The sequence below is a fragment of the Rhamphochromis sp. 'chilingali' genome (assembly GCF_963969265.1).
Source record: "Rhamphochromis sp. 'chilingali' genome assembly, chromosome: 1".
Lineage (NCBI taxonomy): Eukaryota > Metazoa > Chordata > Actinopteri > Cichliformes > Cichlidae > Rhamphochromis > Rhamphochromis sp. 'chilingali'.
In genome coordinates, this window is record NC_137929.1 from 63,287,318 (window position 1) to 63,299,574 (window position 12,257).

General features: G+C 42.0%; 2 protein-coding genes across 3 annotated transcripts in view; one reads left to right on the top strand and one right to left on the bottom strand.

Moving 5' to 3' along the window:
- The first annotated feature begins 3 nt into the window (after positions 1 to 3).
- Positions 4 to 5,543, top strand: LOC308394967 (junctional adhesion molecule-like). 2 transcript variants are annotated; one of them, XM_080879604.1, is made up of 5 exons: positions 4 to 138; positions 1,235 to 1,561; positions 3,039 to 3,370; positions 4,476 to 4,823; positions 5,238 to 5,543. In XM_080879604.1, the coding sequence occupies exons 1-3, from the start codon at positions 6 to 8 to the stop codon at positions 3,233 to 3,235; spliced, it is 657 nt and encodes a 218-aa protein (XP_080735730.1). In that variant the 5' UTR covers positions 4 to 5; the 3' UTR covers positions 3,236 to 3,370; positions 4,476 to 4,823; positions 5,238 to 5,543. The 2 variants fall into 2 exon arrangements, with proteins under 2 accessions (XP_080735730.1, XP_080735731.1); XM_080879605.1 differs by having other exon boundaries at positions 1,235 to 1,435.
- Positions 5,544 to 7,412: 1,869 nt separating this feature from the next.
- The window catches only part of LOC308409541 (CXADR-like membrane protein), a gene marked incomplete at its 3' end in the record, with an annotated part of 125,447 nt that continues 120,602 nt past the window's right edge, over positions 7,413 to 12,257 (bottom strand). Inside the window, exon 4 of the mRNA XM_080902363.1 lies at positions 7,413 to 7,609. Within this exon, the coding sequence (XP_080758489.1) occupies positions 7,413 to 7,609 (197 nt within the window). The remainder of the gene's footprint in view (positions 7,610 to 12,257) is intronic.

Genomic DNA, 12,257 nt, shown 5'->3' on the forward strand with positions numbered 1-12,257 from the left:
GAGGGATGAAGGGTGGAGACGCGTCTTTGATTGTGAAGAAAGTGACCACTGCTGACTCTGGAACATACAAGTGTCGTGTTAAAATAGCAGAAACAGGCTCATGGAAATACGTCACCATCAATCTGAATGTTTCTCCAGGTGAGTGAGTAAGGTAACTCTGATTTTTCTGTAAATCTGGCATGGAGTTTGTGTTGTATTCATTGGCTTTAGTAAGGTGCAGCTTTCTGTATTCTCCCAGCAGATAATCTATTCCACACTGAAAACATGCTGTAAAGAAAACGTTGCCTACGCTCACGCACACACCACAAACCACTGAGCTTTCATCACATATGAGTTAATGCAATTCCTGCAACACTTCCATTTCCATTTTTTCATTTGCGAATAAAGATTGAATATTAAAACTGAATTCAAACACAGGCCTGTTCTGTATGCATGCAGTGGCTTGAACAAGTATACACACATCTATCTATCTATCTGTCTGTCTGTCTGTCTGTCTGTCTGTCTGTCTGTCTGTCTGTCTGTCTATCTATCTATCTATCTGTTTTTGACTCATGTATGATTTTCATTCCACTTCTCACGTGTGCACCACTTTGTGTTGGTCTTTCATGTGCAATTCCAATAAAATTGAGTCATGTTTGTGGCTGTAATGTGACAAAATGTGGGAAAGTTGTACATATATATATATATTATTTGCTTCTGATGCTTATTAGGGAAACACAAAGACTTTAGAGGCTACTGAAAACATTAGCCTCTCCCTGCTGAGAGATGAAGTAAAGGCCTCTGGTGGATGTCTGGGTTCGACAGACAACCACCAGCTGTCGTCTTTGTGGTGGGAAGTCTCGAGTTGTAGAGCAGAATGCACAGACTTACAGTGTGTTATAATGAGAGGACTGCTTTATGTTCAATTATTATTACCACATGTTTTTGTTCTGTGGAACCTGATGGATGTTTCAATCTGGATCTAATCCGGTTCAGGAGCAGATCAGATAGCGAAAGTTACCATGGCAATGCACTGGATGTTATAAGACGCGAACCACCTTCCTAGAACAGAAAACCCAGTGTTAACCCTCAACCCAAAGCTGCTTTATAGTACAGGCCTCTGCTGGACTTTAAGACATTAACATGGGGACTAAACATGTCAAAGAAAATAAAGAACATTTTTAAAGTAAACAATGCTTCTTATAATTGCATGTTGACCTTTAACCTCTGTGCTCTGTCTTGTTTTCTCTTTAAGACCAGATGAACATCACAGCCGAGTCTGGACAGGACGTCACTCTGCCCTGTCAAATTACAAATAGGATCTCAGCTGTACTGTGGAGCAGAGCTGGCCTGGAACCGAAAAATGTCTTTTTGTACCAGGATGGGCGTTTTGTTCCAAACAACCAGCATCCATCATATAAGAACCGAGTGGCTCTGCGGGACAGACAGATGAAGGGTGGAGACGTGTCTTTGATTCTGAAGAAAGTGACCACTGCTGACTCGGGAACATACAAGTGTCTTTTTGAAATAGCAGAAACAGGCTCATGGAAAAACATCACCATCACTCTCAGTGTTCCTCTAGGTAAGTGAGCAAGGTAACTGTAAACTTCTGTAAATCATTCAGAAAACTTCATTCAGCAGTCCCAGCAGAGAATCTCACTGAAAACATGCTGATAAAAATCAGGGTTTCGGGTGAGCTCAAATCTAATCCCACCCTGTCATGTGATTTCCTGAGGTCAGATGTGAGTGAGCATTAAGGCATCACATGATAGGGTGGCGTTAGGTTGAGCTCACCCGAAACCTTGGCTGATGAACCTGTTTTCACACCTTGGCTCATGTGATTACGTAGAGGATCATTAGGTGGTCCACTTTCCCTCTTGTGTGACTCTCTCACAGGGTTTAAATCTGGGACTCTCCACCATTTGACTCTAGAGCTAAAGAATCTTCTTGGATGAGAGGTGAAACGTCTTCAACCAACTAAAGAAGTCCAGATGCTTTTCTTTCTGAGCTCTGTAGACATCCAAGGTCCAAAACAAAATGCAGCAGGGACCTGTTTTCAGAGTCCAAATTGCACCGGACTGCCTGATGACTAGTACTCCCTTGGTGCCTGGAGGGATCCTGCTGTTTGCATGGGCAGGACTGGTGGCAGGGTCTTCTGAAAGACTATAAACATCAGTGTGCAATACACCAATCGACCAGTGTGTATTAGGTCAGCTTCTGCAGCCACCGAGATAACTGTCCTTCAGGCTCTATCTTCTTTTTTTTTAGCCAGCACAGCTTGTCAATGTCTAGTCATCAGGCAGTCCGGTGCAATTTGGACTCTGAAAACAGGTCCCTGCTGCATTTTGTTTTGGACCTTGGATGTCTACAGAGCTCAGAAAGAAAAGCATCTGCAGTAGGCGCACCTCACCAATGGAGGGCACCCTTACTCCCAGCAAATGGGCGATAGAAAACCGATCAGCGCCTATGCCATCCCCAAAATCCGCCGGCATGATGTCAGGGCAGCATGAGTCCAGCATGAGCCCGAGCAACTTTTTTTTGCCGCCCCCACCACTATGCCGCCCTGGGCAACCGCCCATGTCGCCTGTATCAAAAACTGCTACTGGGTCCAGTGGATAGCCAACAATGCAGAGACAGTATATCCCATCCTTCTTACAAACCATTATGGTGGGCGAGGCCCAGTTGCTGTGGATTTCTGAGGTCTGCTAGCTGTTGTGTTTAGCATGAGGCTACACTGATGATCTGGTGGATGCTAGCAGGTTTACATGAATGAAAGAAAAAATGGCAAAAAACCTCAATCCATCTCCTTCTGTTTAACTAAGCCAAGGTTATTGGGCCTGGACTGTATCACAGATACTGAGTTAGTAGCAGGTGAAGCCTGGACAGGATGCCGGTCTGTTACAGGGCTAATACAGAAAGAGTAGATCATGGATTTGAACCAAGGACTTTTCCGAGAGGCAAAAGTGATAACTACCATACCACCACAAGGCCCTAAAACTCAGATGCAAAAGTAAATAAACAACTAACATCTCTCTGCTCTGTTTTGTTTTCTCTTTCAGAACACAAAATCCTCCCAGCTGAGTCTGGACAGAAAGTCACTCTGACATGTCGAGCTCCAAACAACAGTAAACGTGTAAAATGGAGCAGGGCTGACCTTAGAGATAAATATGTCCTTTTGTACCAGGACGGGCATTTAAATCCAGACAACCAGCATCCATCTTTTAAGAGCCATCTGACTTTCAGGACAGACAGATGAAGGATGGAGACGTGTCTTTGATTCTGAAGGATGCGAACACGGCTGATAGTGGAACATACATGTGCCGTGTCTTCATGGAGGAAACACGCTCGTGGAAATTGCTCATTAACAACTATCTGATTGTTGCTCCTCCAGGTGAGTGAGTAGAGTTGTGTGTGTGATCAGAGGTGAAGCTGTTTCCTGCTTGTTGATGTTTGTTGTTGTATGGATGAGCTGGTGGATGTTAAAGTTGTGGCGTCTGTGAGAAAAATGTCCACATGATGACAAATGGATGTTGTTGTGCACAAATCATTGAACAACACAAACACTTAGAGCTGCTTTCAGTGCTGCCTGTTTTGTTACTGCACACATTTCTGATGGTCCTACAGTCCAACGTAGCAAATGTCTCCCTGAAGCCTCTTCTTAGAGTAATTTTAATATTGATTATGTTCGTGCATATGAAGGTGACACATATCTGTGTGGCCTTAACATCTGTAATCCAGCTGTGACAGAGACAAAGAAGTGTAATGTGTTGTAGTTTCAGGAGTCAGTATGCAGCTACAAAGCTTTTTGTTACACCCCAAATAGTTGATTCTGTTCATCTGGATGTTGTCAGTGGGAGAAACATTTCGTCACTCATCCAAGTGTCTCGGATGAGTGACGAAATCTCTGGTAACCAACATCCAGATGAACAGAATCAACTTTTGGGGACTTAGTCACCTGGATGACTGAGCATGCCTCAAGAGTTTTTGTGAAACATAGACTTCAGGAAGAAAAATGTATTAGAGAGATATTAGGGAAAAAAAGTGTTACAATACTATGATACTATACTAGTTGGTTAGCAGACAGTCAAACACACAAAGGCAATAATTACTTCTTTTCATACATGTGTATAAAGTGCACTCACAGTTTGAACTATTTGCCCATTTCTTGTCCCGCTCTCTGCTGCCAGATCACCCAGGCCATCACCATGTCTTATAATGAGAGCCACACATTATGTTCACTTATTATCAGCACATGTTGTTGTTCTGTGGAAGCTAACATCTTGTAGTTTCTGACACTTTGCATGTTTAGCATGAGGCTAAAATTCCCCCTCAGTGGGTCACTGGTGACCTGCTGGATGTTCAGAGGTTCATCAAATCCAACATGACTAAAAACTCAAATGTCAAAGGAAATAAACAAAATATTTAAAGTCAATCATTCTGATCATAATTGTACTTTGACCTTTAACCTCTCTGCTCTGTGTTGTTTCCTCTTTCAGGTCAGAAAATGAACATCAAAGCTGAGTCTGGACAAAATGTCACTCTGCCATGTCAAAGTTCAAACAACAACAACTCCATCACAGGTGTAAAATGGATGGGATCTCGTCTGGAAGGTGAACATGTTCTTTTGTACCAGAATGGGAATTTTGAACGAGACAACCAGGATCGGTCTTTTAAGAACCGGGTGGATCTCCTGGACATACAGATGACGGATGGAAACATGTCTATGATTGTGAACGATCTGACGCCTGCTGACAGTGGAACATACATGTGTGGTGTCTTTATGGAAGAAACACGCTCATGGAAATATATCAGCTACGTACGTCTGAGAGTTACTGATCGTACAGGTGAGTGAGTAGAGCTGAGTGTGTGTGTGATCAGAGGTGAAGCTGCTTCCTGGTTGTTGATGTTTGTTTGTTGTATGGATGAGCTGGTGGATGTCAGAGGTAGACAGATGTTTCCAGCTGTTGTCTTTGTGGCTGGTAGTCTAGAGTTGTAGAGCAGCATTGTTTGGTTAGAGCAGAAACAAAGACATTTATGTCTCCTAACCCTAGGGGAAATTTAAATGGTATTTTCCCCATAAATATAAATCCTCTTATCAGCTCTGGCAGTATTGAAATACTTCAAATGCAGAGTGTCCAAATTGTCATTCTTTATTCACCCTTTATTCTTTTTTCTAACCTAATCTACTTGACAAAGAAAGAGATTCTGTTCTTCACTCGTCGCCTACCTGACACCTCACAGCTGTTTCTCACCTGCAGGTCCGACAGGAGGATCTGTTGCACTGATCATTGGTGTTTCTGCTGTTGTTTTAGTTGTTGGATTTTTGATCTACAAAAGAAAACGACGCCATTCTAACACTCATAATCATCCAGAGGATGAACAGCCTCTTTCCCCCCAAGAGCTGGTCTGTGACTGAAATCATGATGAGTCAGGACTCTCCTGAACACCCAGCAGACGACTGTAGACGTCTAACATGTCTGATGATTAATGTTCAGACTCCGGCTGTTAGGGTCTAAAAAAAATATAAATTGTTTATAAAAGAATTCAATAAAGCTGTTTTATTATTTGAAAAACTAGTTGGCACTCTGTGTTTTGAGGATCATGAGCTTCTTCCTGTGCTAAGACTGGGCTGAAGTACTGAAGAGTGGACGCAGAGCGCTTGAGAGTCTTTGCTGCATGCTCACACATACACTGATAATAGTTTTCTATCAGTCTCTGGTTAAAGAATAAAGATGTCCTGAACCGAGCCTTAGAATAAGCTGAAGGATAACATTAGATAATCAAGGCTATGCAGGGTGTGTTTTTGTGTTCATGTTTCTAGACAGACTGGGGTTCGGCCTTGTGTACTTGTAATTTCACCTGCCAAAGGCAATTAAATCTTTTTAGATGACAGATATTTCTCCCGAATTCCTTCTGAAAAATTTGAAGTCAAACTGTGTTACAAACACACATGAATTTCTGAGCTCTAATCTCAGAGTCAGTGAGTGTTTTTGTGTTGGAGCTTCAGCTTCAGCTGTTTGTAAGAACTTGTGAACCAAACAAACTGATCCTCATGCAGAGATCAGCTTTTTTAGTAAACAAACAAAACGGCTCCCACTGCTGTGTGTCTCACTCTACACAAGTCACCAATCCTGGATCCAACATAACAGCCGCAGACCATCACCTGGTTGATGCCACACACTGTGGAAACATCTGTTCATCTACTCAACGTCGGCACAAAGATCCTGCATGAACCAAAGATTTACAATTTTGATTCATCAGTCCAAAAACCTTCTTTCAGTCTTCAGTAGTCTAATGGTGGGGTTTCATGGCCCAGGCAATCCAGTGTCTTATCCTGACATGTGGCTTTCCTGCTGCAACTCATCCTGTCAATCCTGCAGCTCAAAGTCTTCCCTTCAAAGTTGAAACTGAGGCTTGCTATGACCGTGATTAATCTGTGCTCTTCTTGGCAATTTCTCTGTATGAACATACTCTACAAGTGTTATGATGGTCTGTCTCTCTTCCATTGTTAATTGCCCTTTTCTCACCATTTCTATAGCAGCACACTACTTTCTGCAGTACTGTTCACTGATGCTCATGGGTGTGGTACCACAGTGTGTTCCAGCACTTTTATGCAGACAGAGGGTTGGAAGAAATCCAGAAAAGTTGAAACACCTGTAGGAGTTAGTAGCACCAGCTTTCACGGCTTGATCGACCTCCATTACAGCAGAACAGCTTTAAATTTTAACACGTTTTTTGTTCCCTGAAAAAGGCCCTTTTGTATAATTCTGAAATGTACATTATTTTTCAGTTTTGGGTAACCTTACCTTTTTTGTTGTGAAAGTTCAATACTCACCTTTGTACCATTTCAAGCTAGTCATTGGACTTGAACTGCAATAAATAAATAAATAAATAAGTGGAAATCAATCGATGTTTCTAAAACTTTTGCCCGGTGGTGTAGTTGATGTGTAGATATTTCTCTCTGATCATGAACTGTGAAGTTTGCCACTTTCCTTAATTTAACTCGTGCTGCAAGGAGTAAATAATGTAAAGTTCCTCACCTACACCCTGTGTCATCTTCAACTTCTCCTTGTTAATAAATATTTACACACAATTAATACTGGATTGTGTTACTGCAATTATCCTAAGTCAGAAGGGACAGTTAACATCCAGAGATTTACGTGCAAAAGAAAGTTTCATGTGCTATGTGACGGTGCACGAGGAGTAGATGTGGTTTCTGAAAAAGCATCAGTACAAGATAAATACAGTTAATATTACTTGTCTCAAATCTTTTTATGGAGTTTCATCACTCTAATTGTGTAAGCATGCACAAAATGCACGGTGAATTTAAAGATTAAAAACCATTCTTAACTGCAACACAAGATGGCAGTCCAACACAAAGAATGACAGTATCTTCATTCAGGCTGTCAGACCCCTCTGTACAGTTCTGTGTCTCAGAGTGCACCAGTGACAACAGCACTTTTATCATCACAGAGCAGGAAAGCTTTCAGGAGACTGAACGCTATAGGCAGCAGGACCAGATGCAAGGGGGTCGGGTCCTGAGAGCCTGCTTTGACCAGCTGGGAGATCTTCAACCTCTCCTTGGCCCAAGCAGTGGCTCCCACGTGCTTCAAAGAGTCCATCATCGTCCCTGTCCCAAAGAAGCAACAGTCCGCTTGACGCAATGATTCCCGCGGTGCCCAGTAGCACCAATGGTAAATGGCCTGTATTTATATAGCGCTTTACTAGTCCCTAAGGACCCCAAAGCGCTTTACATATCCAGTCATCCACCCATTCACACACACATTCACACACTGGTGATGGCAAGCTACATTGTAGCCACAGCCACCCTGGGGCACACTGACAGAGGCGAGGCTGCCGGACACTGGCGCCACCGGGCCCTCTGACCTCTGATAATGGTGATGAAGTGTTTAGAGAGACTAAGAGATCACGTCACTCCTTCACTTCCTGTCACCATTGACATACCAGACTAATTGTTCCACAGACGACGCCAAATCTCACCTGCTCCACACATTGAGTGGCTCACCCCGAGCCACCGAGCCACTGGCAGAGGGGATCAAGAGTGACATGCCTCTGCTGACTACAGGTATTTTCAACACCTCTCTGTGGTGGAACACATGGAGAAAGAGGAGCAGCAGATTCAGTGTAAAACCTCGACGTGACGCTCGTGTCGCTGGATGATCTCCTCCACAGCAGAACAAAGGTCCAAATAAAGATAATGAGAGTTTCTCCTCACGTGTCTCCTCATGGTTTATGATATAAATCTGCTAATTCTCATTAGACATATTAATCAGAAAAGCAAACTTAACGGCCTCAGCATGTCTGTCATCAGTCTCTGTGTGACAGCAGGCCTGATCCCTCACAGTGAAATCATCTCTCACCCTGGAGTTAAAGGAGCTTTCTCATGAATACTGGGCGACTTTCCAGCCAGCTCTTTAATTTCATCGTCACATTTATGCCATAATTTAGCTCAACCGATCAGATTAAAAGCGAGTTGTTTTTTTAAATAACAGTAATTTTGTAATACTGAAAGACGTAAACTTTTAGTCCACCATCATGTTTTGACTTACAAGAGTTTTAAATCATTTCTTTTTTAAATTTTCTATATCATATAAAATCAAAGTATATCAAACTTTAACAAACTTTAACAGAACAAACAGATCAGCCTCACCAAAGTCCATTTAAGGACAGATCTCTCTCAGCAACCACACTTACCTTTTTTTTTTTATTTCAGGGACAAAATTTTAAAATGTTGGCAGATTTTTTAAATTTAATTTTCTCAAACATTTACTCTCAAATATTTATGTTTCTTTCTAACAGGGATGCCAGGAGTTTGTGAGTCTTTGAGAGGGAAAAACAGGATTTATTCAGATTCATTTTCAGCCCTTAAACTAAGTCCTGCATACAAACTATCACATATGAAACCCGAGTAAGTAAATTAGTACGTACGGTTTATGTGCTAAGAGCCTTTCAGACCAGCGGTGCGCAGCCTAACGTCTCTCTCTCTGACTCTGAAGGGTGGAGTTAAGAAATGTCTGCTGTCAGTGTCTCGCTCGGCTCAACTTTGCTGTTCTTCAGCATCTTCGTGTTCGTCTCTGCAGGTGAGATTTACTGTTAGAAACTAACATAATGCCCTTCTGAGAAAACGAGGAGTAAAGTAGACTGTCTGTGTGTGGAGGAGACACAAGGCTGGGTGGAGTTTGTGTGGAGTTAACATCTGTAATCCAGCTGTGACAGAGACAAAGAAGTGTAACGTGTGTCAGGAGTCAGGATGCAGCTACAAAGCTTCTTGTTCAGTGTACACAAACAGCTGTAGCTCCATAAAGGCAGCATACAGAGACTCACAGTGTCTTATAATGAGAGGCTGCTTTCTCTCACACATTATGTTCACTTATTATCAGCACATGTTGTTGTTCTGTGGAAGCTAACATCTTGTAGTTTCTGACACTTTGCATGTTTAGCATGAGGCTAAAATGACCTTCGCCTTGTTCTGGGAAGTGATATCAACAACATGTCTGTCCCATTTATTTACTCTGATAATGGAAATCAGGATAATCAGTCAGGTAATGAAAAGATGTTGATTGAATGCAGATTCTGTTCTGTTTAAGACTAAATACAAAAACAGGATTTAAACTTAGTTTATGTACAAATTTAACATGAGCTCCACAAGTGAAGTGCAGGCATCTTGTTTTCAACCAGATATTAACTCTTATAAAACATTATTGGTCCATAGATTTATTTTATACATCAAGATCTCTAATCTGGATTTAATCTGATCTGGAGCAGGTTCACAGAATAAGTTACCATGGCAATGCACTGTTATAAGACGTGAACCACCTTCCTAGCACAGAAAACCCTGAACCCAAAGCTGCTTTATAGTAGTACTATAATAGTATAGTACTTTATAGTACAGGCCTCTGCTGGGCTTTAAGACAATAACATTAATTAAATCCATCCAAATGTTAAAAGACATAAACAAATATTTAAAGTAAATAATTCTGCTTATAATTGCATGTTGACCTTTAACCTCTCTGCTCTGTGTTGTTTCCTCTTTCAGTCCAGATAAACATCACAGCCGAGTCTGGACAGGACGTCGCGCTTCCATGTCGAGTTACCAATAACATCACAGCTGTAGAGTGGAGCAGAGCGGGCCTGGGACAGAAAAATGTCTTTTTGTACCAGGATGGGCGTTTTGTTCCAAACAACCAGCATCCATCATATAAGAACCGAGTGGCTCTCAGAGGGATGAAGGATGGAGACGCGTCTTTGATCCTGAAGAAAGCGACCACTGCTGACTCTGGAACATACAAGTGTCTTTTTAAAATAGCAGAAACACGTTCATGGAAAAACATCACCATCAATCTGAGAATTCCTCCAGGTGAGTGAGTAACTCTAATTTTTCTGTAAATCATTTAGAAAACTTCATTCAGTGGTTTTTAGTAAGGTACAGCTTCCTCTATCCCCCAGCAGAGAATCTATATCTCACTGAAAACATGCTGGTAAGTGAAAATGTTACACTTCATTTAAACTTTCCTATTTTGGTCACCTAACAGTGGTCGGGGGACACACAAACATTATAAGTGCTTCACAGTGGGAAAGATGTAATAATGGTAATCACTGTATAGTGGCCGGGAATAACACTCACTGATTCGTCTGTGAAGGTTCTCAGTCATCCAGGTCATCGTAGTCTAAGGAACTTAAATAACTTAAACAAGTCCCGACGCTTTTCTTTCCAAGCTCCTTAGACCACTCACTAATTCCTAGCTTTCAGGAGGAAAGAAATACAAACCAAAGATTGAATGTAAGCACTGCCCCTTTTTCCCTAAAACATTAGAACAAGTGTTCAACACTGAGTAGTTGCTGGTCCACATGGTGTAGCTTGCCCATTGCAGCCCCATACATGTAACGGGGATCATAGAACAAGCACAACTGGAACAGGATCAGGTGCAACTGGGACAGATGGTTGAGAAAAACTGGGGTCATCACCACATGCAGTGGAGAACAGGCTGTGCAGACCCAGATGGCGGTCGGCCGAATCTTCCTCAAAGGCTTATGGGGGGACCTCTGTTGATCTCCAGTGTTGAGCTTGGTCCAGGACCAACATGTTGTTCGGCCCTGGTGTGTTTTAGTATGAATTACATACAGTATCTCTGTTTTTTTGGCCCAGACATGACACCTCACACCTGTTTCTCACCTGCAGATGGATCAGGACCGGGTGGAACTGGATCTATTGGAGTGATAGTTGGCCTGATAGTTGCAGGTGTGGCTGTTGCTGCTGGTTTATCGTTCTGCAGAAAACAAAAGCCACAGAGTCCGGATTCCTTCCAGCCTCCCGATGATCAGGACTAGACTGTCTGCTAAACTCTAAACGGAGTCTTCAGCATGTGCTCTAAACTCTCAGTGCTGACACCAAACATGATAATCAATGTCATCATCATCACATTGACAGCAGAACAGCGACTCAGATGATATAAATAGACAAAGTTTAAAGTTATACTTTTGTTTCCTTTGATAATAGTTAATCATGCTTAACTCTTATCATGTTATCAAGATTAAATCTGATCAACATGATGAATGAGAAAACATCCTAACATCACCAGTCATCCTGTTGAACCTCAGCTCTGTATTTCAATATTATATTAAACAACACTTCCTGACTTTTCTACTCTGTGTGTCCTGTTGAATGTTTTTGGGCTAACTGTGGCTCAGAGGTTGAGCTGGTTGAAAGGTTGGTGGTTTCACCCCTGAGTGTTCCAGTCTGCACTCTGAGAAGTCTTTGGGAAAGATACAAACATCGAGCTACACAGAAAACACGTGGGTGTGGAAATGGGTGAATGAGTCTCACTATATAAGAACCAGCAAAATTAGATCTTTCAGAATCATACAGTTTTATACTTTTCTAAATCAAAACAGACGATTTAGGACAGACAAAAAATGCTGAATGTATTTATTGTTTTTTGTAGACAGTTACCTGCAGTGGGCTTCAATGGTAATGGAGGTCAGCCGATTCAACAATGAGACACCCCTGATGTGTTTTAGTATGAATCACATACACTATCTGTGTTTTTTGGCCCACACAGGGCTCATCTGTGTTTCCTTCGTGTGGAGTGACTTCAGCGCCACGTCTGTGCCACAGAACATTTGGCCGTGCTGTAACTGAGCTGTAAAGATCAAAACCAGCCCTGCAACACATTTTTTCAGTAAATGCAACTTGTAGTAAATTGCAAGCTGCCAATTATAGCAAATTGTTTTTGTACGATTTTAAAAAATGTCAAAGT